Genomic DNA, 26,102 nt, shown 5'->3' with positions numbered 1-26,102 from the left:
GTACATATATATATATATATACATAATTAGAAAATGATAGTGAGTTTAAAAAATTAGTTTAAAAAGTATCAACACATAAGAGGTTATAAGTATGTACATATAACTCATATGGATATGGTTTTATATACAAACATATGTATGTATATAGTATGTAAGTTTAGAAAAATTCTTTTAAATCAAAGTTCGAAACAGATTTGAATACAATTCGGTTTATAGCATTATGGAATTCAATTTTATGCCATTTTTTAAATAACCAACTACATACATACATATGTGTGTAAGTATGTATGGTGGACATAATCAGTTATAAGGTTAACCTAAAAAAAAAATTTAATAGAAAATCTGGAAAAAGAACCTTGAACTTGAATGTATCTAAGCCTTTTTTTTATTTTGATTTGTAATTTTAATTTGAATAATTCCTAAGAACTTAAAATTAAATGCATAATTAAATTTCTAACGGAAAATCATTTTTTTTATGATAATCCCTTTGAAAAATTTTGGTAGAAAAATATGTTGAAAAAATATGTTAGAAAAAACGTGTAAAGGGTTTTTCGTTTTCAATTAAATTTTAATTTATTTTTCAATATATTAATTTAATGCAGTGACGGATACCTAATATATGTACAATTGTATATTTTTATTTTAATTTATTTAAAATTGATACTATTGTAATATTTATAACAAGCAGCGAAATGGTCATTTCACCTACAAATAACTTTTAAATAAAAAATGTAATGTTTTTATGTCAAATTTTACATATCAAAGCTAATTAAGAATTTTTAGCCAATAAGAATACATTTCGCACCCTTACGATAAAAATGTAAGAATTAAAAAAAAAAAGAGAAAAAATAGAGTTGACCGTGTTGTACGAATTTGTTATCCCATGTGCGAATATATATGCCATAACTGACTATGGGACAGACTATGACTTTAAGTTGCCATATTAACATATTAAATAGTGCAAAATTTCAGTAATGTGTTTTCAGTATTTTCTATGTGAAACGAGCCAAGAAATTTCCATGATTTTTATTACATATAACAGACCAATAATAATATCCTTGTTTTCACGAGATTTCTCTATTATAGTTTCAATAACTTCTGAGATAATGCCAAATAACTTTTCAAGTTGTATGGCAGCTACCAAAGAGAGCCAAACAATTTCAATGACTTTTATCAGACATTGGCCCTACTAATATATTCGCTTGTGTGAAGTTTCAATACCATAGCTTTTATAGTTTCTGAGATATAGCTAAATAAATTTTGAAGTTGTATGGCAGCTACCCGAACCAGTACTCCGATCATGTCTAATTTAAATAGGGTTCTAGCACTTCCTACAATAAATAAATTGTGAAAATTTGGTTAACTTAGCTCAATTAGTTTTTCAGCAATCACGGGGACGGACGGACGAACAGACAAAGCTAAATCGACTCAGAATTCGACGCTGATCAAAACCATACACTTGAGTCTATATCTCTGACCATTATTTCTTAGCGTTACAAACGGTAAGGCAAATTTAGTATACCCTTCGAACATACGTTCGTACGGGTATAAAAAGAGTTCAAGAAAACTCTTTTCAAGTATACGGTACAAAGAAATGTAAAATCCGAATCAATTATAGCAGAAACAAATGAATTTAAATCTATAGACATATATTTATACATAGATACAGTTAACAAAATCGGGGCAAATAACCATCTCGGAGATCTCCGCGGTATATCTTTCATCGTTTATACGAAGTAGTGTTTTCTAATCAACCCACGTGGCCACAGAGTGGTCTAGTTTTTAAGATTGGTTCTGGTGCATGGTACACTGGTAGGTCAAAAAAGGACTCGGAGGTGGGTTCGACCGTGTACTGAGTGCAGCTAATACTAATAATAACAACCATAACAATAATAACAATAGTAAAAATAACATTAATAATAATAAGTGATAATTTTAAATTAATAAAATATTGAAATTAAAAAATTGATTTTAATTAAATGTTACTGCGCACTCGTATGTTTGAAAAATTGAAAAGAAATAAAAAAATATTTATATTTTTACTTTTTTTGTAAAGTATTATTTAAATTAGAATGAAAATGTATTACATAAAACCAAACAAGCAAATGATAATATCCTTGAAAAAAATTTACGCCTTGATTCATGCAATATAAATTTCATGAATCTACATTTATGTATATGTAAATGTATGTATGTTCAATTAAAACATACAATAATCTAAATGTATAATGAATTCCAAATTGCAGAAAGATTTTTAATAATTTTTCCACTTTCAACACAAAATTAAATTTAAATTATACGAGTACAAATTTATATAATAAATAAAAAACCAAAGTTTCAAAAGCATACAAGAAGAAAAAATAAAACAATATGGGAGAGCCTTTAGAGATCCTTCAGGGATTTCTTTTTCATACATGTACATATATACGTAGCATCATGATTTTACTTTGAAAATATTATGAATTACTGCTGTTTTTTACATAAATATAATCTTACTTTATACTCTCTCTTTTCTAATTTTCTATCTCTCTTTCTCTCTCTCTCTCTTATTCTTTAGTTATAATTCAGTTCAGCTTTCTTTTTTTTGTTAATTGATTTAATAAAAGAAAAATATTATATTGAGAAGACAAAAGATCTTTTTAGTAGTGTTGCATTCACTTGAAACAACACAAACAAATAAACGTAGAAGGAATATATTGAGAACACAATAAAGAAATAAGCAGATAATAATTGCAATAATAATAAGAGTGTGTAATAGAGCAAAATAGAATCAACAGTTTAAGTACTTATTTTCTGTTTTAAACTTTTTCTTCTTAGAACAAAATAAGTACATTATGTAGATAGTATGAATTACCATGGGACATACGTAAATTATATATACAACATAAGAAAAAGCAAAAAAAATGGCATTTTTATCCTTTCAATTAACTGTGATTATGTTTTTTTTCTTATATCAAATGATGATTTTTTCCCTTTATTTTTATGAATTCATACAAAAGTAATACCTATAGTCTTTTCATATTTACATATATGTATGTATATATGTATGCATGTACGTATACACTCGTGTTTATGTAAATCTATTTACAATACACAATTTGTATTGTATATACATGCATGGCATTATATTACTTTGTTTTTTAATAAAGTCGTTGAGAAAAATCATGGTCATTTGTATTACTTACATATTATTGTATATATAAAAACATAGAAGTAATTGTATACAATATGTACTTACATATTTATATATTAAAAATGAAACTTGAAATTAATAGACAAACAGACGTGGGCCTTTTCAACAAATAAATAAAAAATTAACAATTAAAGCAGAAAAATCAGAATAAAAATACATTGGAAAAAGGAAGAAAAATTTTTAAATAATGTACTTGTAACTACATACGTACACATATTTTTATAGGGGTTAAAATGAAAAAAAATATCCTACTTAATTAAGTTCACAAGGTTTTCTCTTATATATCATACACATTAAATATATTTACATGCACAAATATATTTTGTATACAAACAATCATAATCAAGATAGTTTTTAAACTAAATACATGTATGTACCCATAAAAAAAATTTGTACCTTTTGAAAGATAGGCATGTTAACATTCACACTGTATTTTATAAATAAAAATAGAGGGCTTTTCGTAATGGATTTTCTATTGCTTATATTTCGTATACATAAATTATTTTACGTATAACATATTAACAAAAGTAATTAACGAAAAAGATTGCGATCCTTTTAAAACAACATTATAAAATTCAAACTACCACAGAGTAATAGCATCCAGCGAGATAAATGTGGGCAATCCCTCAACAATTCTTATGCAGCTACTGGTGTATCAGTGTTATACTCTTGGATGAGTGCTTCGCGTAAAAAATTATACATACACTCTTAAAATAAATGTTCGTTATGCCTAGAAATGTAAATATGTATAGTTTATCACTAAATTATATAAATGAGTACGAATCCTCAATGTGATCATCGCATTCTTTTATATCAATAAATAAATCATATTAGTTATATTGTATAATAATATTTATTATGAGAGTATTGTGCTACACCATTTATAATTAAAACAATGCTTAATTGGAAATAGATATTTTTGCAGTCTTTCTGCTTAAATAAAATTCAGAGATTTGTTAATTTTATACGAGTTGTGTTGTAATGCCCCAGTCTTCAAATAAAATGCCGAGCAAGATTATATTTATTAATTTCTTCATTCTGTGACTACGCAATTTTCTTTGAAAATATCTATATTAGTATGTATGTTCTTATATTTAAGTAAGTATATATGTATGTGTATAAGATTTCTAAAAAAAATATACTTAATAAAGTTGAATAATTCATTATTTTTCTAATATTGAATACACAAAATTGCAAATTTCGTAGAAGAAGGATATGACAAATTGAAATAAATATTTAGTGGAAACAAAAACAAAAATATGAAAATCTGAATAGAATTTTAAGTATGTAAATATATAATTGTATTATGTAAGAGAACATTTAGTTTAAAAGGAATTTAGAAAATTCAAATTTCTTCTCATTATTAAATTTAATGTTTTAAAAGCAATACTTATTATAAAAAAGTACATATACCACAATATTATGATTTTTATATTTTTATATTTTTTTTCTTGTAGAGTCCTTGTTAGAAAATAATCAAGAATACTTTGTGGTGGAAACAAAAATCTCAGTTCAAACATCTAAATTTCAGTACCCAGAGTTATATTAGATAGAAGAAGCAAAAAATAAAGTTGTGATAAGTTAATGGTACAACTAATGGTATGAGAATGAAAACATATTAAAAATAGTGATCTACAAACTGATTCTTACAACTAACCATACTTGTTAATCATATCTCCTTTGATTTGAAAAGTTAATTCAAACTCTGAATTTTAAAAGAAAGGCTTTCATAAAATTTAACACCAAATACACCGAAGCATTCATATTGCAGAAAAATTGTTAAAAGCACCGAAGCATTCATATTGTTAACAAAGGTTAAAATAAACTTACAGTGAATCTACATCCTCAAAATTGAAATTTATTGTAAGGTAAATAAAAATTACTTATTTAGTGACATGAAGAGCGATAATTATTATCATTACTAATTATTATTAGTAGTGATTATTATTATAACTTTAATTTTGTGTTTACACTGTTAAAATGATTAAATTTAAATATAATAGGAATGCGCAAGTCAGGAAGTACCTGAACTTTATATACACACATATACATATAATTGTTCATTTATACCCAAAACTGATTAAAATTAGAATAAACAATTTAATAAAATCTTAACTATCGTTAAATAAAAATTTATCTTATCTATATCGTCAAATAAAAATTTACAAAAAAAGTTAAATTTTAATTGAATCAATTTTCGTAAAAATCAAAATTTTGATTTCAATTTTAATAATTTTCAATATTCATTTTGAATATTTTAATTTTTAGAAATTACAACTTGACTGTAACAAGTTTTCTGATAAACGATTACATAGTGAATTACTTATAATGAATTTGCAAATATATAAAAAAACACGCTGTTTTAATTTGTTTACACCTGCTCTAAAAAAAAGAAAGAAAAACAATAACAAAACCAAAGTTTAAACAAGTTTTTCCCTCCTTACTATACAAGAACTCTATCATCACCAATACATCTTAATTTCATTTATTATAAATTTATTGCTACTGTTGTTATTTTTATTTTATATCACCGCTTAAATACAATGACGTCATTTTGTATACAAATTTATTGCATTCTCTAAAATAAAAATACAAAATTATGAAATGGAAATATACATAAGCATGTTGGCATTATGACAAATAATATTTCAAAACAGGTTTAAAATTTTTAAGTTTAAACAAAATTCTGCTACTTTTGTGTTTATATTCAAATCCATTTGTTACGATACAATTTGAAAAATTTTTCAATTTATTTCAAGTTAAAATTGGATTGTTCCGAAATTTTTTTATTGAAAATCTATAATACAGAATTGAAGTAAATATCAAACTTCTTGGATTCTACGAATCTTCTTTTGCCATATTGTTGAATATATCGAGCGCTTATTATTATTATTCGACACGCATTATTATGATACTCGTATTTTTAAAACTTTTTGAAAAATTTAAAAGATATTACACTTACACATACACACATATTTTTTATTTTCACCTGGATAAACAGTTTTTATACCGTTTTTATGTTCTATTTAATTTTTGCTATCAATAACAGGTATCTTCACCTGTTCTATTCTGCTTTAAATACCTACGTTAACATTTGTTACAACTTTTTGTTTCATTTTTACTCATGTATTAAACTAACTTCTGGGTAACCTTCAAATTTCATAATTTTTTTCCTGTTTCCATTTATTTTTTTTTGTTGTTTCTTTGATTAATTAAAATTAAAAGATTCTCAATTTCTTGTTGTAAAGAATCATTTAATTAATTACCTATTAGAAACAGATAAATTCAATTAAAAATATTTAATTATATAGAAATTGTAAATTTATTGTAAGCGAACTGTCATAATTCTATAAGTATATATTTATATGTAGTCACGTGTATACACTACATATATGTACATGTGTATATAAATTAAAAAACTGCTAATTTTTCTCTTTAAATTATTTGTGAGTAAATTAAATTCTCCCATCTCCATAACGACACATGTCCATTTTTACCAATATTTTAATGTGAGAATTGCAATTCTATGTTGAATATGTCAAGGTCATTATTTTTGATCAAAATGTTTGGTAAGTCTTGCTCTTTAAAAAAAATATTCCCTTAATTATTCACGAAAATAAAGAAAGTTTTTATTAAGTGAAAAAATTTATTGAGGAAAAATATGTTCTTGATAAAGATATTTTTTAAATATTAAAAAACTTCATAATGAAACTGCCTTTTTTATAAATAGACAACAGTAAGGATTAGAGATTTCATTTATAAATTATTTTATACTTCAAAATAGGCACATAACTACTTATTATATAGGATGTCTAAATAATAAATAAGTAAAATATTCGTTATTGTAAATTTAATCCGATTAATGTCAATTTGTTTAAGTTTTAATAGAAAATTAGAAAATAAAAAAATTTATATGTGGGCGCATACATACTTAAAAAAGTATACTGTAGGAATCAATTTTCATTAATATTTTTTCAGTATATACATATACATATATACATATATATATATATATATATATATATGTATATATATATATATGTATATATATATATAAATATATATATATATATATATATATATTTATATATATATATATATATATACATATATATATATATATATATATATATATATGTATATATATATATATATATATACATATATACATCCATTTATTTATGTGAATTTGTTATACATATAGTAGGTTTTAGCACATTAATAAGAATAGAAAGTATGTATGGCACATGTGTACTTATAAGTATGTATAGCTTACAATGTCCTTCACATTTAACCTTTATAAAATAATAAATAAAAAAATATAACTACATGATTTTAAGAAAATCTTTTGTTATTAATTACAAATATTAAAAATAGTCAGAATTTCTAATTAAGAATTGTATATTTTGTATAATATCAAAATGTATAAATATTTTATATACATATGTATGTATGTAGGTATTTAATTTAAAAGGTAGTTAAATGGGCATTCTATAACTTTCCCTATGATTTATACTTATACTATTTTATTTTAAATTAAACATTTTTTATTTTTTTAAGCTAGTAGATACGTACAAACCCACTTAGAAACAGCAGCACATTGGCAAAATGGCAATTTTGTTTAAAATTAAGAAAAAAATTTTTTGTTTTAATTTTTATTCGAATTTTCTATATTATATCAAATAAACAGGAATAATTTTTTTTTACAATTTCTTTACTGCATTTTCTATTTTTTTCATAATTTCTATTTCTATTCATAAACACATGTGTATGTATAAATAAAAGAATTTTTCATCATATCGAAAATAAAATCCAAGTTCATATGGTATAACAATATCTATCTATTCCATGCTTATTTTGTTTGATACACATTCATATTTTGTGAAATATACCGTATATTCTTCTCCTTTATTTACATACATTTTTTTTCTAAAATTATCTACATCCATATGTACATACATATATACATACAAAACTCATATAGATGTGAAAATTTGTAGTAAGTATTTGTAATTTTCTGTATTCATAGGGAAAATGATTTTAATTTTTGTTTTTTTTTTCTTGCCTTTTTACCTTGAATCATGCATATCCAATGATGTACTCTATGGGGACAAGGACAAAACTAACAATAGTTATAAATTGTAAAATTTCATATTATTATTACAATATATACGAGTAATACAGTATACACCTACATTCTCATATACAAGATATGTAAATGTTTTAAGCCGAATTTTGAAAGTTATATGTAAGTTTGAAAGATCTATGTAGGTATCTAATAATTGTTAAGTAAGATAGGTAGGACCCACCAGCTGTGGATAATGAAAAAAAAAAAAATGATTGAATATAAAAATTTTAAATTTGGTAAAATTTGTAAATTAAGGTAAAAATAAATAAAATTGGGTAGTTCTCTAAAAATGCTGTGGTATTTAACTGATGAATTTTTTTCTATTTAATTTTTAAAATTCCATTTGCTAGTTTCATTCAATAAGTACCTGCAACTTTTAGAAATCATTATTATGTTGCTAACAAATTTGTTATCAAATTGCATACATACACGTATTTTTACTTAAAATATCTAATCACCTTCACAAATTATGTTGTTTTTTGTTTTTCAATAACCGTGGATCGACTAATATACAATATAATAGATGTTTTTAATATATACACTCATTCAATCAATTAATTGATTCATTGAGGGAGGTCGCCTTTAAAATTAAATAGTTTCTCTAAATGAAATGAACTTATATGTTTTGTATGTATTTATGATCCTACATTCTTTTAATATATGTAGATACATTAAGTCTAAACATACATACATATATACCTAGATACATGTTACTCACTTAAAAGAGTCGCAAGAGTAAAATGAGTTATGGATTTGGTAGATATTTCTGCAGTTTTTTTTATTTGTTTTTTGTTCCTTTTCCTACTTATATAAAGTGTAGGAAGTTTTAATGCCCCTTGTGAAGAGTCAGCAAGAGATGTAAATTAGCTTAATAAATTGGAAGATGTAGAATTTTTATTTATCGATATTTAATTTTAATATTTGTATTAAAAAATATAGGTATATATGTTTTTTATAGAAAAATTACTTACATTTTAATTCTGAGGGGTTTTAAAATTTAATATTTTAAATAATAATTAAAGATTTTCCTTTATTAAAATAATGAAATTCCACTTTTTGTTGTTTTTTTTTAACAAAACTGGTGAGATGGATAATTTTTTCTGGCACTTCAACTTCCCGTAATTTTTTTATTTTTCTTTTCTCAAAAGAGAACTTTTTACAATATTTTCATAAGCTTTTTAAATATTAATTTTGCAATGCAAATATTGATCCAACTAAAAATAAATTTTTATTAAAAGAAATACTTGTGGAAAAATATATGTATATATTTTTTATCTTTTTTTTTTCTATTTTTATTATTTTTTTTTCAATATAATGGCACTAGAATTTTTTTTTCCTTTTCTACACTTTTATATATTTTATATTTCCCGAAGCACAAAATTCTTTATGAGGTTTATTCACAAAATTCTCCAAAATGACTAAACCAAAAATTTTCAAGAGCAGAATACAATGTCAAATAAACGGCGGTGCCGTAGTGGTGCAATAAGAATGGTGAAAAACTGATTTTGTACTATAAAATTGAAATTATCGAGAATTTAATATTTAATAAATATAGATTTTCGAGACTTATTTGGTTTTTAGAATTTTACCTTTTAAATGTTTATTGGGACTAATCGACGTGTTTACACGCAGTTGTTTTTATATTCATTCCCTTTTCTGCTATGTAATTATATATGAATTTTTAATTTAATATTCAATTCTATAGTTTTTTGTACTTGCAGTATAGGTAAAGGAATAAAAATCCTCGAAAAAAATTTCTCTTATTTTCAACAAACCAAAGGCTTCAAGCAATTTTCTGCTGAATGCTTATTTTTATACTCGCTTAACTTAAGCCATTTAAGAATTCTTAAGTAAAAACAAGTATGCTTCATTATGCAGCAGTTTAGCTTTGACATTTTGATGTCTTATAAACATTTTGGAAAGATGTATATGTATCTCAGAGTATAATCGTGCTGAACTGATAATTTTTCATTGTGAATTTATTATTTTCACCATTTTGAATGAAGAATGCTGAAAATTTTTATGGCTTCTTAAAGGAATAATTGCAAAAATAAAACCAAAGCAGTGAACGGGAATGGCGGGCGATTCAATCCCGCAAAAGTCAAAATCAATTGTACAATTGTATTATAAAGTAACATGGAAACAAATGATATAAAAAAAGCCACCAACTGTAAAATAGAATAAAATGTATATTCTATATGTCAGGCGAAATGTTAGAATTCATGTGGAATACACTTCTGACAAAAATATATGATGGAATAAAATGACTCTCGAATTTTAAATTTTTCTCGCTTAATGTCAAATTTAAAGAAAATCTGTAAACTGGCCAAAGGTGACAATGCCACATGATTAAATATCGAACACATCATTCTGCGTTCTGCTAAATTTCGTAAAAATAAAAATAAAAGGTTACTAATTTTAAATGCAATTCAATTCCACAAAAAAACAAAAGAGACAAAGTTATTTAGATTTATTGATATTTTTTAGACAAATTTTAAATTTTTTATAAAACTGAATTTTAAAAAACGCTAAGTTTTTTGAATTAATTGTGACATTTTTTAACACAATACAATATTTTACAATGTGGCAACGTTCATATACGACGTGAAATAAAAATATAAAATTGTTTTTGGCAAAGGCTATTTAAACTTTTGTAAAAGTAAAGAAAAAAGTTTTGTAAAGCTATATTAATTTTTTGTATTATTAAGGACTAGAATTAAAAATGGAATTTTTAATAGCAAGTGTAGATCATTTAGAGTTCAAAATTGAAAGAGATTTGAATCAACAATTCGGAGCCTTACCTTTACCTTTTCCCGGCATGGATAGTGAGTTGAAAACTTTGATAACAATTATGAAAAATTATTTTATTATGAATAGAAAGATAATTGGCATTATTTTTTCTAGAATCTACCGCTGCTGTGTGTCAGTTTTTCAATGGTGTCGATGGATCAGAATGTGACAAAGGTGCATCGTGTCCATTTCGTCATATTCGTGGGGGCACTATTGTATGTAAACATTGGTTAAGAGGTTTATGTAAAAAAGGAGATCAATGTGAATTTTTGCACGAATATGATATGACAAAAATGCCTGAATGCTACTTTTACTCAAGGTTTAATGCATGCCACAATAAAGAATGTCCATTTCTGCATATAGATCCAGAAAGCAAAATTAAAGATTGCCCGTGGTACGACCGTGGATTTTGTAGGCATGGGCCTCATTGCCGTCACAGGCATGTACGTCGTGTGTTATGCATGAATTACTTAGCTGGATTTTGTCCAGATGGACATCAATGTAAATATATGCATCCCAGATTTGAATTACCTCCCCCGCCTGAAATTCCTAAAGATCAAATAGTTAAAAGACCTCCAACATGTCATTATTGTGGTGAGCTCGGTCATAAAGCTTCTGGTTGCAGTAAAATGCCTCCAGAACAAAAAGAAGCCACAATTAGACAAGAAGAAGCTAGATTTAAAGCCCTTAGTTATTTTAAACAACAGCATCATCGTGAACAACAGCAAATATATCAACAACAACTGCAAGGTGCTAATGAAAATGGAAATAATGAGAACCACAATGACCGGTCGCAAAGTGAATCTAAACCTCCGAATCCAAAACCTGCTCCAAAACCGTTAGAAGAAATAACCTGCTTTAAATGTGGTAATAAAGGTCATTATGCAAATAAGTGTCCAAAGGGACATTTAGCTTTTTTGTCAAATCGAAATCAACAAAGCTGATTTCATATAGAGAAAAAGTAAAATTAGGTTTTTTTTAAAGTGTAATAGTCTGTAAATTAATTATTTTTAATATTTTTAAAACCTATAATAGAGTTAGCAAATAAGAATTTGAAACTCAAATACCTGGTTTAGGTTGAACGAGTAAAAACATGGATGCTTTATAGAATGACAAGAATATAATAATCTAATTGCATGTTTAAGAAATTCTCAGTAATCCTAAATATGCAATAAGAATTTTATGCTCATTAAATAAATAAAATTATCACAAATTTATTTCGACTTATGTATATATAAACAATTTTAACAATAGTATAAACAAATTCAAAATAGCGTCTTTAATCAAATTTGTCCGAAAATTTCATTTATTTCTACCGGCTCTTTCCAATTCATCTCGTGTTAATTCATATGCAGGTCGAAAAGTTATTTCACCTGTCACAGGGTTCACTATTTTTAAATGTGGATTCGGTTTAGTGTTAGAACGATCTCCAAGCGAAGTATATCCATGATTGTATAAGGAACAAAATGGAACATTAAATGTTAAGATGTAGTTCCATATGTCTTCACAAGTCCAAAATAATAAAGGATTAACTCTCATCAAAATTGGCCAGTTTGGGTCTGTCAGCTATAATTACATATAAGCAATATTTTCTGTAAATTGTTAGTGTTTTATAAAATAGTTATACAAATAATTTATAGCATTAATACACAAACTATCTCAAATTATATTGTGCAAGAAGATTGTTGAGTGATTATTATATTTAACTAATAACAATTTTATTATTACAATATAAATATTTTTTTGAATTTCATATCATGAGTAAATAAACTTTAATCACAAATATATTAAAATTACTTATATAAATAAATATGCATATACATATATATTTACATAAGTAGAAGTTAAACACTTACTTGCATATAATCGAGGTTTTCGCAATGTGGATCCGTTCTTCTACAACCCATAATGACTGCTTTTAAACTTTTATCTTCACAAACCTCTTCTAATATATTTTTCAATTTACCTTGTCTTTTTTCAATGAAAACATTATAAGTTTTTGTACATTTATCAACAAAATCTTCAACTTCTTCAAAAGGTTCTGTTGGTTGTATATAGATTATTCTAATATTTTTATTGTGAATTAAAGGTTGCGTCTTTAAGTACTTATAAAGCAAATCTAACAAAACCGTACAATCTTTTCCACCATTAAACGAAAGAAACACTTGATCCATTGAGTATGCAGCAAATGTTTTTGTAAAAATCTGGAAAGAGAAAATTTTTTGGTCGATTTTAGGTTATTATAAAACCATTATTGTTTTACATACTTCATATACTTGGTGGATTTTATGTTGTAAATCTGTAGAACTCTCAGATTCAGTGGAATGACTTGTGTGTGTCATTTTGTAATCTAATGTTGATGTTTTTGAATTGATTAAAAATTTACATAATAATTAGAATATGTAAAATTTAAATAATAATCTATCAAAGAAATTTAACGTTATATGTGTACGACTTCACAGAAACTTTTAAAATAAAATTAGCTGAAGTGTGACGTCATTTGACAGTGAAATCAAGGTTGTTTCACGCTCATTCACAAGTGTCAAAATTACAGTAGCACACAAGAGTGCATGATGACGTACAACATGAGGTCTGTCTGATATAAAACTTGAAAAAATTTAAAAATAGATACGGCTTATAAATAAAACTATTCACAATAGATGTATTCGTTAAATTAATACAAATCTGTCAAATTTAAAAAGAAAATAAATGTTTGTTTACAAAAATTAAATGACAGTCTATTGCTTTTGTTATTATTTTAATAAGAATCTTTTAATAATTTTAAAAAGTTGTGAAAATTATAAAATATGGCTTGTAAAATCGTGGAAGCAATTAGTAAAGATTGTACTAAGCTTATTCAAAATTTTGTAGCACAAAACAATTCAGAATTCAGTAGTTTTTGCAATGAATACAAAAAAATTAAATTTTATCATATTTATACGTAAGTATACTTCGAAAACGTAGAAAATGGTATCTACAAGCAATCAAAGGGTTTTTGTACCTACATATGTGCATATTCTACCAAAATTAGCAATAACTCTTCAAATATTTAATAAAAAATTTTATTTGAACTGTAAGCATATTTCAGAATTCAATTAACTGACACTGATATGATATTAACAACTCGTCATATAATGAGCTATTGCAAAGATTATTTTCACAAAACAACAATTACTACGGTAATGGAAAAAATTGGAGCCTTGTATTTAATGTATTGTATATATTACCAACAACCGCAGAAACTTCTTGTTAAAATTCAAGTAGATATGGATACTTATGTAAATTTGAGGAAATTTATAGCAATGATTGATGAAAAACAAAATTATGATCAAGTTCGTTATATTTTCTATCACTTATTGAGCGTAAATGCGTTTAGGTATGTACATACATACATATATGGAAAATTACTCATGTAAATAGTTAAATAGAAAATTAATTAACTATATGCATATATAATGAAATTATCTTCTTATATAACTTTTTCAGATTTGTAGCTTCAGAAATATTTTACGGTTTGGAACCCTTCTTATGTAAGAAATTTAATTATCCTACTATTGTTGAATCTGAGCTCAATAGAAAGAATTTTTTGAATCCAGAAATGTCTAATTTAATAGATAAAGAAAAAGGATTTTGTGTAGCTTTCAAATTATTAGAAACCAAATATAATGAAATGAAATCAAAAATAAATAAAAAGGAAAAAAATGAAGGTAATAAAATTGAGTACTCTAACATAGCCGAACAGTATGAAAAACAGCTTGAAAAAATTGAAAAAATGTTAAATACAAATACAAAGGACGGTGAGCAAAGTAATCAGAGTGAAAATGAGAGTAGTAAAAAATCAATGGTTGTTAGGGAAATAAAAAAAACTGCATTTTCGAAAAACTTTAGCTCATTTCAAAAGTCAATTTTAGATGGTAATTCAATGGAAGACAGTTCAAGTAATTCGGAACAGACAACAGATGATGATCTCGAGCCACCCAAAGCAGTTTATTTAAAAAGAAAATACAGCGCAGTAAAAATTCTTAATGAAAAGTTGCCAAAGCAAGTTTTTCAAATATACTTTCAAACGAGGGATTTAATTCGTATTTTGTTTCTTTGTAGGGAAGTATTGAAAGAACTTGGAGATTGTTGAATGGTGCACTTTATGTGAACAGTAAATATTTTTTATTTAAGTAATAATACTGTTGTTTGCAAAACAAATTACACATTTCAATTTTATTTGATAATAAGAAACAACTTATTTTTATCTTAATTATAGTCATGAAATTATCTTGTTAACCTTGAATGATGTACTATGAATGAACCTTCAAGAGAACTAGTAATGGGACCAAGAGTTTCCTTTAAGTATTCAATAAATTTTTCACACTTCATCCTGAAATAAAAACTTGTTTTTTAATAAGAATACATTCATTTAATTTTTTATTACCTTGAATTTAAATCATTTGAGGAACCCCATAAAATAACACCATCAGCGTTAAGTGATTTTATCGTACTAAACATTTCAAATGTTTCTAATTCTGGCAAAAATTCGAAAGAATCTGTATAAACATATCTATGATAAACATATATTAGGGGTTTTGAAACTGCATCTTCAAATTTATTTGCTAATCGTGTTGCTTCCTTAACACGTCCTCTGACTAATGGCAGTCGACTGGATTTTGGGATATCTTCATTCAAATAAACAGACGGTAAAATTATATCAGAATTACCGAAAAGCCATGAAATGCTGAAATTTGCAACAAATTTAAGACTGTTAAGAAAATTTTAGTGTAGAAAAATAATTAATATTAAATTATGATAATTAAAATTTGATTTCATTTTTAATTCTTCAATAATATTTACTTATCATTTTCCTCTGTAACACCATTAGCACATGATTCAGGATTATTTATATCACGTCCATTAAAACAGTAGGGAAATGCATAATAACCCCATTTAGCATATGGCCTCAATCTTTTAGCGAATAAAATTGTTTCCTCCATAAAAACTCTTCCAGCTTTTTCAAAACGAACTTTCGCCTCATGTTCCAATTTTTTCATACTCCATTTTGGATGTAATTTTTTCTCTAAATAAATTGAAAGTTCTTTGTATGGCTTTAAAGTTCCAAAATTTTGTCTATATATTGGTCTCCATGATTCAAAATCTATTATTGCTAAACCACTAAAATTCTTATCAGGTATAAATTCATTAATATGATTTTCAAATTCTGTTAAATGCACTGTTAAATTTCCTTCCTGTGGTACACCTTTATTACGATAAAAATACTCTTGTTGTTCTGAGTTTGCATATTTTAAAATAGCTGGGAACTTTCCAGGATCATATAAAATTGCTATTTTGTCACCACGAAAACTGTCATTTTCATTTATTTTAATACCAAATTGTTTTGTTATATTTTCTGGATTTATATTATATTTATGGCACATGAAAGATGGAATATTCCAATAAAATTCAAAATTTCTGCAGAAAAATTAAAAGACAAATATTAATAAAAAATTTCGTAATCTTTCGACAAATATAAAAAAAATCCGTAAATTACTTTTGAAAACTAGTAACGTTGTTAGTTATTCCAGATATTAAATATATAAAATAAATAGTTATAATCTTGTAGGCGCTTGACATCATCTGTAATTTATAAAAGAGAAAAAGTTGAAAAAAAAACAATATTAAGTTTAAAAATATTCAAAGTGATATTGTAATTTTAAAATTTACAATAAATTTTAAGCTTTTGGAAACGCCTTGGACAAATGGTAAAAACTAATTTGTTGAACCTTGTTTAAATGTTTTAATGATTTTCTTTAGAAACTATTTTAGCTTCTTTTTTTTGGGAGGTTTCCGATTAAATAAATCTCAGATCAATTGTTTTTTAGTATAAATGGTCAAAAACCTTACATTCATTCATATTATTGTTTACATTGTTTACTATATAAAATGTTACTATTTCAATGACCCAAAACTTTTGAATGGCTAGACGATTCATTAATATATGTATGTAAACATATTATAATTTATTGTAAACATAATAATTATTACTTATCCATTTGTATAAATATTCAAGTATTTCATGCACTTTATCTATGTATGTATATATCGCATCAGGAAATTGCTATGCATATAATTGTAAATATATAATTATATACATATGTACATAATTCGTGAGCCTAAATAAAGAACAAATTGATAAAATTGTTTACGTATCGAATAAATTTGTTTTCCCATTTATATTGTTCATCAGATGGTTAATTTAACATTCGCATTAAATCGCAAATTCTTTAAAATTATTCGTCGACGGAAGGAAGTAAAGAAAGTTGATCGTACTTAAAGTAAGTTTAAATAAAATTGAGTTCTCTTTAAATACATCCATACATATATAATTAGAATATTCAATTAGTTAAACTGATTGAAAAAAAAACTTTTATTTTTTCATTATTAATAATTTCGAATTTGTCATTTGTAATTTGGAATTCAGATTTCTTGTATGGACATACATACATATATTTATATAACATCCTTATGCATTTTTGTGCATTCAATTTGATTACTAAGTAAACTACGACAAATAAATAACATAATTATAAAATTTAATAAAAAATTTAATAATCGGTACGTGATTCTATGTGAAATACATATGTAAATTATAAAAAGATATTTAATTTATTTAATTTTTAGAATCTTCCTAATAAAGTTATTTTATTCAATTAAAGATTTTAGAAGTTCACAGTAATTTACTGTCTATGTTTTTGGTTTAATTCATAATAAACAATAAATTGCAATTATTTTTCGATTCCGTTTTTCTTATTTTTATATATTCAAATATTTTTAATTTTATATTAATTTTTTATTTCATTTTTGTGTAACTTTAAAGATTATAGAAAATTTTAATGAATCACATTTGAAGTCCATAATGATTAGGAATTTTAAATTTTACATACCGAACGTGCTAATTGCAACTCAAAAAGTGGAATAATAATTTTTCATAAACAATTTTATCGGCAAAAATACAGATTAATAATATTATGTACATTATGTAAAATTTATGTATTAAGTATGTAATTTATTTGCATTTCCATAAATAAGCATACTTTAGAAAATTTTATACTTAATATGTCTATATGTATCTACTTATAACTTATGTTAAATTGTAAAAGCTTATTTTCATGAAAATTTGTTATTCAGCATATTTTACAACACATATCATAAAAATGTATGCATATACATATTGGTTGAAAATATTACATCAATTTAACCGTGTTAAATTTTATAAAATTTCAATGCCATCCATAGTCACGAAAAAAAAACATAAAGTGGCAACTAAATTTGTAACTATTTCACATAATATCAAATTAAATGAATTTCTATCAATATTTCAGTAGAAATTTTATAAAATACTCAACTATTATACTAAAAATTAAATGACATATTAAGATAAAGTTAAACAAAAGCAAATGTTTGGAACAGAAAAATGATAAAAATAAAAACAAACTGAGATCAAATCCGATTTTGACAAATAGAAGAGACAATATCTGATTTTTTTAATTTACAAACAAAATTTATGAGATTTTCATTGTTCATTATCATGGTGTTAACTGTATCACCTTTAGTAAAACAGAATAATTCAAGAGTTCAAGATATCTTAATCTTTCCAAAAAAATTGTACATGATTGAAAATTATAGACTGTAAATCAAATATTTATATGCTTAGCTAGTATTAATGGATAACTTACTGAATTACCGAATAATCAACGATCATATATGTATATATGTATGTGCTGCAGTAAAATCTTAAACACGATAATATTATCTTTATTTTTAAAATGTTGTGATTACAAAACTATGTTTTTTTTAAATATTTTTATATCTTAATTCAAAGTTAACAAAAAATCAAAACATTTACATTGAAAAATGTATTAACATCTTATCATGTCTCATTTTAAATTGACCGATATGGAATAATTTTAAGTTAACACAATAATTGGCGATTGAAAAAAAAGTATTTTTTATAAATGTTTTTAAGCGATAATGATTTTCATCTTTTTTAATTCTTAAGTGTAAATTTGTTCATTTTATATTTGTTTTTATTTTGAGTGTCAACCGATATCATGCAATGAATTATAACAACAATTACCATCTATTTATATTTATATATCATTTTTAAAATGCTTGAACTGATTGATTATAAATATGATTTGGTTAAGATAAGCATATATTGAATTAAATTAATATTCCTATTTTAGTCAATTACAATTTATATAATTTTCTATGCCCATACCATATAAATGTTTTGATTTTAAACATTTGTGGTACATACCTATGCAGCATTATAAAGCGATTACAGTATTATGATCAAGACCTTCATTTTTTAAGAACTACTTCCCTGAGTTTCTTAAACTTACCGTTTGAATCATCAAACTTACAGTTTGAATTCTTTTACTGTTCTAGACAATCATATAAAAACTAACTTAATATTCATGTTTTGAAAGTTAATGGAGGAAAATATACATAATTACTTAATTGTTTCTTTAAATTTTTGAAAACACTAAATGATATATCGATATTTATTTAAAGATATTTCCCTTGTCCTCACTGTCATATCGGATTTTTGAAATATCAAAAATTATAATATCAAAATATCAAAAAAATCAATTATAAATTTTTAACGAATGATTACATTAACATTGCCTGTATACTCATAAAATACAAGTATTCCGTATATACTCGTATTATGTCATAGTAGTATGTATATTTATGTATTATGGACAATATTTCATAAATAAAAAATGTAGTGTTTGTAAACATTTAATTATCTTAATTAGTATAAAATTATATTGTTTATCATTATTATATTAGAAAAATTTAGAGATGAGATAATATTTTTTTTACATATTATCATAATAAAAGTAAATAAATTACTTTATTATATTAAGAATATGAATTGTATTTAAAATAATATTTGAATTGTGTATTTAATGTATGGATGTACGTATATAATATTGTTTCAATGGATCACTTTCAAAAGGAAATCGGTCACTTTTTCACAAAATATTTGAAAACAAGTTATTTTTAAATTTTTAACATTTTTCCACACATAATAGAAAATATTACAATTATATTACTTCCCTTACAAACACAAAAAAAATTTAACATAATTAAACATTAAAAATTAAAATAAAATTCCAAAAAAAATTCCTAAAACAATAAACAATGGCCCTGGATTTCCTTGAGAAATATACAAGATTTTCTTTTTCTTTTTCTTTTGTTTTAAAACAGTTTTTATAAAGTTTAAATTAGAAGATATGTCAAGTGCTTATAACTATTTATTTCTTTATTTTATTGTCGAATAAAATCGAAATTTTGATATTTAAAAAAAAAACACAATTTTTAATTGATAACTTGTGATGAGAAAATTGCTTACCAAATTGTATTTTTGAAATTTCGCTCCTATGAATCTTTAATTTCTGTAATTTATCTCTATTACCTCACTATTACCATATTTAAATGCTAGTTGAAGATATTATGTAATCACTTGCTCTCCTCTAGATTTTGATTGTAAACTGACAAGGAAGTTAATTTCATCAACATTTAAAAAAAAAAATTCATTTTGTTAATTTCGCCAATTCGAAGTTAAAAATTAAAGAAAAGCAATTTAAAACCCGAAAAAAACTTCCAAATTTTTCTTGTGTTTTTACACAAAAAAAAATTAACCCTTTAACGGTATACATATTACACATTATCACAAATTTATTCGCGAAAAAAATATGAAAAGTATATAACCAAAAGTTTACCATTCTTAAAAAAAAGCTTGATCAGTTTAATTACTGACTGGTTTAGTTGGTTAATTTAGCAAACAATTTTTTATAAATCATACTTGGCTGCAATCATAATAATCGTCAAGCAATCAACGCATAGTTATAATAATGTTATACTATTATAAATAATATTTAAGTATATACATAAACATCTATAGGGACTTATATAACATATATTACTTAGGTGTATTAAAACTATTATTATTAAAAATTTCATAACATAATCAATTTATTACAAATTTACGTATACCAATATACTCTATATGTGGAGTATATCTGAACTGCATAATAATAGAGTTTATGACGTATTGAAAGAAAAATTGTCAAGAGCAAAAATTATATATAACCGTATCATATAAGATATGTTCATTGAATGAGATTTTATATACATTCCATAATAACACTTGCAACATGTAAATATGTATATCAAAATATGTAATTTACACTGTGTAGCTACATTGTCCCATGTATAGCATTATAAATGCTATAAGTAATTATATATATACAATGCTAAAACCACAAATCGCTATATGACAATAAGAATTCATAACTTTTTATTTACATTTCATATATAATGAAATGATTTGAAATCCATAACAAAATTTCAATATTCTAAGTATGAGTAACATAAATTGGAACGGCAAATAAAAAAATATTTGATTTCTTGCATCAAAAAAAGAAAATATTATCGGCTAAACATTTGATCGTAATTGTGTATCAATGGCGCAAAATGCATAAAATATTAAAGATTTCATCACTTATAGTTAATTGACTATAATCTAGTAAGCAAAATACATACATACGTGTAGCTACGTCACATCTTATGTTGAATTTTAAGAGAAAATTTACTAAAGCATATTTAGCAATCGACATACGAAATTATTTTATACGAAAATTATTTAATGAAAAATTTTCAAATTGTAAATGAAAAAATTTTTATCATCGTCTATCTGGCTATTTTACTCGTCAAGTTGAAAGAAAGTGAGTAACTATCATATATTTGTATATAATATTTGAGGATCAGGGCTGCCGTTTGGCTTCGATTTGAAATTTATGACCCCGCCTTCTCCTTTTAAATTTTGAAAAAACGTATTGATAATTGTTCTTAAAAAATTTTTTCAGATGAAAGTATAATTTTTAAATAAAAAAAAAATTTTTTTTATCAAAACCGTGGCTAATGAAGGTATGTAGGAATAATTAAGCCGCTACCTGTTTTAATTTATTATATAATTAACGTGGTGAATAAAATGAATTGTCGCAGTATACGAAATTTCAGCTTTATATATTGAACGGTGTTAATAGACAGACATAGAAAAAGTGAAACTGATAAAGGCACATTTTTAACAATTTCAAATAAAATTAATTGCTATATATATTCTTTTAATTTAATTAATAAATTTGAAAAAATACATCTCTATATGATATACACGGGTATACATAGCTATAAATTAAATTATGTGCATTTAAAGATTGATGTTGTAAACAAAACATCAGGTTGAATTTTTATATTTTGTATATTGCATATTTATATTAAGGTACTTGTATGTTATATTTAAATTTAATAGAAATTTTTTATTTTACTCCCTTCATAAACTTTGTTAACTACTTAATGTTCATAATGGGTGATTTTTTAAGCATTTGGTTTCTAAGTACAGAATGCCATCAAAATTACTAAATTTTGCACATAGATAATTTTTTATTTGAATTAATCAATCAATCGTTGCCACTTTTTTTTCATATAAGTAAGTCCCCTTTTTCATATTTTGCGCATTTCGCTCTAAAAATTACAAGTTATATACCTTTACATTTGTTTTACAAAGTATATATAGCCGATTCTGATGATCAATACAAACAAGGGATTAAGAATTTTTGACGGGGAGTTTTGAAACTGAATTCTGTCTGTACACTCTTAATTAATATTTTTTGGATACACGTACTCGTATATTAATAATTATAAAAGGCGTCAAATGGCAAATAATGTCACAAAAGAAATTAAAACAACCACACGCAGCAAGGAAGTCACCCATTCCACTAGTTTAACATATATTAATTCAAAAATATATTTTATAACCTTTTCAAAAAATTTTTGAAAATAAGCAGAACTTATTAGTTTCCCTCTGTCCATCCGTCCGTGGATATGTTTACATATTCCCTCTGTAAACTTATGCGTAGGAAATTAGAAAGTATATAAGTAGATCTTTACTAGAAACTGATTTCCGTAGAAGAAATTTTATACCTATCTCCCCTCCTCTAAAAGTCAGAAATACCATTTTCTAATTATATATTGCAGCGAAACCATAAACATTTTTTAAATTTTGCAAAAGCAAAAAGGTAGTGGCTGGCTTCTTCTACCGAGACATACCATATTTGAACTTTAAAAAAACAAAATGATCGTTAAAATTTGCCGATATCTAAAATATGTTTTCTCCAAATTTTTGATATTGTTTTCTTCTAGACCTCATTAAATTTTAGCAGCCTTTAGACATTAATAAATAGTCCATTTTGATAGACGAAAATTTTTTTCCACCTCCACACCCTCTCTCTCAAGTTATCGACTTTTGAAATTTGTAAAATTTGAATTTTTGCCACCCTATATTTCCGAAGCTGCAAACAATTGCAAATTTCTATTAACGCTGAAATTTATCAGTAAAGATCATGCCATTAAAAAATATAATTATTCTTCTTAACTCACGCAATTAACGCTTAAATACGAGCAATATGTTAATAGCTCTCACACTGCTCCACCTAAATGTATGCAATCTTTAAAATATATTCGTATATAAATGAAAGTAATTTTAATAATGTAGTAAATACATAGATTTTAAAGAAATATTTTCACTTGTTGAATGAAAAAGGGCTACATTACAAACCATTGGTTTGACCCAATATTATTAAAATATAATTTTCATCTTATTCTTTTTTGAAAATAAACAAATAATTTGTTGATAATTTTCATTTTTGTCAATTGTACATAATTTTTTTATTAATGAAAATTACAAAGTTTCATTAACTACATTGAACGACCTTTTATAACTGAACCGTATATGAATAAATTTTTGTAAATAATATTATTATCAAATCAGAAATATATAAAAATTAACTATCACTATACTATATACTACTTATTTGAGGAATTCGTAATACCTACATAAAAACAATATACACAATATAATAAACTATGTGTATATAAACCTATACATGAATATATTGCATGAACTAAGTATGAGTGCTGCAAACAAATTGAAAATATTTATTTATATCACTTTTCTTACATTAATAAAAAACTAATAGTTCCAAAAAAATCAAAATTATTTTAAATTTCAATTAATTATTATTTACATTGCTTGGGTAGATCGAATATATAAAATTTTGTTTAAAAATTATTGTTTATAGCACAATACAAATTCTATTATTATTTTTATGAACTACATTTTACAAAACTTTTGAAATTATATAAATTAATCATATTTTGTTTTTCTAGACTTATATACGTGTAATAGATTAAAATAACGTCAACTTTAATTTTAATTTTAAAATAAAAAAAATTAAGACTCTACCTACATACAAACATATATTTCAATTATAATATAAAAAAAAATTCTTTTCCTTCTACTGTTTGTATATAATTTATTAATAAAAGTTATTTTAAAATAACTTTAAAATATACTTTAATGATTATTAAAATACTTAAACATGTCATATATATTATTATATGCATTTCCATTCATATATATATACTCGTATGTCGTACTCTCGCGGGATAAAACCAACTTAAAAGAAATTACAATGAAAATATATAAATTTGTAATTAAAAAAAATGCATAAAAAATCTTATTAAATGACTTACACGATTTAAAATATAAAATTGTGCTATATTATTAATTATATTCCTTATAATTCTTAAGCTATGTAGTAAGTAAAACAATAATAAATGTTTGTTAATTATTCTAAACTATTTAAATAATCATTTTATAACAATATAAATAATGAATAAAATTTATTTAGTATGTAATATTTAAAATATAATTTTGCAATTTTAATTACCTTGTACTTGTATTTTATATAAATTGTAAGTTTTCCAAATAAAGAAATTAAAATATTGTTGTAGTAGACAAAAAGACGACAAGTTTTAATCTTACAAATTGAATATCACAATTAAAAAAAAATTTCTTCGCTTTTTAGTATTTATATAAAAATACTTTTTCAAAGTTTCACTTTCAATTTTATAATTTTTGTTTAATTGTTTAAATAATAAGTATATTATCATAACATTATAATTATTATCAACTTATATATACAGTTAGATAAAATTCTTTATGTTTTGTATTATTTTATATATTTTTACCTTATTTATTTAACTTTAATTAAAAAACTTAATTATATTATTATTGTTGAGCAAGTATTTCCTACTATTACAGTTAGACAAATACAAAAGGTCCTTTCAAAAATTTTTATCTGTAAGTATTTATTGTTTATCATGTGTAGAAGAAAAAAGTTAATTATTCGGTAAAATAGAAATTATTTTATTAAAAATTACTTATTTATAATAAGTATTTTTTACATTCTATAACACAATGCAAACTTTTAAAGTTATTGTTACGTGATGCCTTATTAATTAAATGTACTTTTATTATATACATAATATGCATATCCCTTAAGTGTAATTCTTTTTTGAGATTAATAAAATAATTTTGTTAAATTACTTTAAATTTTTAAATTATCGCCCTTAAATATATCACTTTTAATAAATGTGCATATTATAAATTCGTTTACCACATAAAGTATAAATACTAAGGAATTTACAAAAAGATCATAAAATTCAACAAAAAAATCTATTTTATACCATTGTCTGCTATTTAAAAGTTGATTAAAAAAATTTATGTGTTTGCTTTAAAATTTATAGGAAATATTGTTAAAACCACCCGTATTCTTTAAAACTTAAAAATTTAATGAATTGTCGAACAATGTTTTGATAAAATTAAATTAAATTTTATATAAAAACTTAAAATAAAATGAGAAAAATATAATAAAGGTGTTATTTTTTTGTGCTCAAGAAGCTTATGACTGTTTGTTTTTTTTTTTCAACTTTTACTCATTAATAAAACATATATAAAACTTGTAGTATTTCCAACTTAAAAATAAATGTATGTATGTAGTTATATTTTGTATATTAAACCATTGTACTATT

At 24.0% G+C, this 26,102-nt stretch overlaps 5 protein-coding genes across 15 annotated transcripts in view; 2 read left to right on the top strand and 3 right to left on the bottom strand.

The window, feature by feature from the left end:
- LOC129609956 (endophilin-A) overlaps positions 1–9,800 on the bottom strand; it is a 65,243-nt gene extending 55,443 nt beyond the window's left edge. For 3 of the 6 annotated variants that reach the window (XM_055522224.1, XM_055522228.1, XM_055522229.1), the window contains exon 1: positions 9,293–9,798. The gene's annotated coding sequence lies outside the window, so the exon portion shown is untranslated. Of the gene's footprint in view, positions 1–9,039; positions 9,189–9,292 lie in introns of all 6 variants that reach the window. The other 3 variants (XM_055522225.1, XM_055522226.1, XM_055522230.1) reach the window with 3 other exon arrangements.
- A 1,152-nt stretch (positions 9,801–10,952) lies between these two features.
- LOC129609971 (cleavage and polyadenylation specificity factor subunit 4) lies at positions 10,953–12,156 on the top strand. Its single transcript, XM_055522258.1, has 2 exons — positions 10,953–11,146; positions 11,226–12,156. The coding sequence occupies exons 1-2, from the start codon at positions 11,044–11,046 to the stop codon at positions 12,053–12,055; spliced, it is 933 nt and encodes a 310-aa protein (XP_055378233.1). The 5' UTR covers positions 10,953–11,043; the 3' UTR covers positions 12,056–12,156.
- Positions 12,157–12,300: 144 nt separating this feature from the next.
- LOC129609972 (FAD synthase) lies at positions 12,301–13,585 on the bottom strand. The gene is made up of 3 exons (XM_055522259.1): positions 13,379–13,585; positions 12,968–13,315; positions 12,301–12,677 (listed from the first exon to the last, which is right to left on the bottom strand). Exons 1-3 carry the CDS (start codon positions 13,451–13,453, stop codon positions 12,414–12,416), a joined length of 687 nt encoding a protein of 228 aa, XP_055378234.1. The 5' UTR covers positions 13,454–13,585; the 3' UTR covers positions 12,301–12,413.
- A 253-nt stretch (positions 13,586–13,838) lies between these two features.
- Positions 13,839–15,495, top strand: LOC129609964 (uncharacterized). Of its 4 annotated transcripts, XM_055522244.1 has the most exons (6): positions 13,839–14,052; positions 14,200–14,487; positions 14,598–14,641; positions 14,726–15,152; positions 15,213–15,264; positions 15,370–15,495. In XM_055522244.1, the coding sequence occupies exons 1-5, from the start codon at positions 13,919–13,921 to the stop codon at positions 15,241–15,243; spliced, it is 924 nt and encodes a 307-aa protein (XP_055378219.1). In that variant the 5' UTR covers positions 13,839–13,918; the 3' UTR covers positions 15,244–15,264; positions 15,370–15,495. The 4 variants fall into 4 exon arrangements, with proteins under 4 accessions (XP_055378219.1, XP_055378217.1, XP_055378218.1 ...); XM_055522242.1 differs by having other exon boundaries at positions 14,598–15,152; XM_055522243.1 differs by having other exon boundaries at positions 14,598–15,152; positions 15,213–15,283; positions 15,370–15,493.
- Positions 15,302–25,874, bottom strand: LOC129609963 (hyaluronidase Tab y 2.0101-like). Of its 3 annotated transcripts, none has more exons than XM_055522238.1 (5): positions 25,758–25,874; positions 16,648–16,733; positions 15,954–16,568; positions 15,538–15,837; positions 15,302–15,483 (listed from the first exon to the last, which is right to left on the bottom strand). In XM_055522238.1, the coding sequence occupies exons 1-5, from the start codon at positions 25,758–25,760 to the stop codon at positions 15,378–15,380; spliced, it is 1,110 nt and encodes a 369-aa protein (XP_055378213.1). In that variant the 5' UTR covers positions 25,761–25,874; the 3' UTR covers positions 15,302–15,377. The 3 variants fall into 3 exon arrangements, with proteins under 3 accessions (XP_055378213.1, XP_055378214.1, XP_055378216.1); XM_055522239.1 differs by lacking the exon at positions 25,758–25,874 and adding an exon at positions 24,959–25,080; XM_055522241.1 differs by lacking the exons at positions 16,648–16,733; positions 25,758–25,874 and adding an exon at positions 20,521–20,597.
- Between the last annotated feature and the right edge of the window lie 228 nt (positions 25,875–26,102).

Source organism: Condylostylus longicornis, unplaced genomic scaffold, assembly GCF_029603195.1.
Source record: "Condylostylus longicornis isolate FDR11 unplaced genomic scaffold, ASM2960319v2 ptg000042l, whole genome shotgun sequence".
Classification (NCBI taxonomy): Eukaryota; Metazoa; Arthropoda; class Insecta; order Diptera; family Dolichopodidae; genus Condylostylus; species Condylostylus longicornis.
This window is presented reverse-complemented; position numbering and strand designations above follow the sequence as displayed.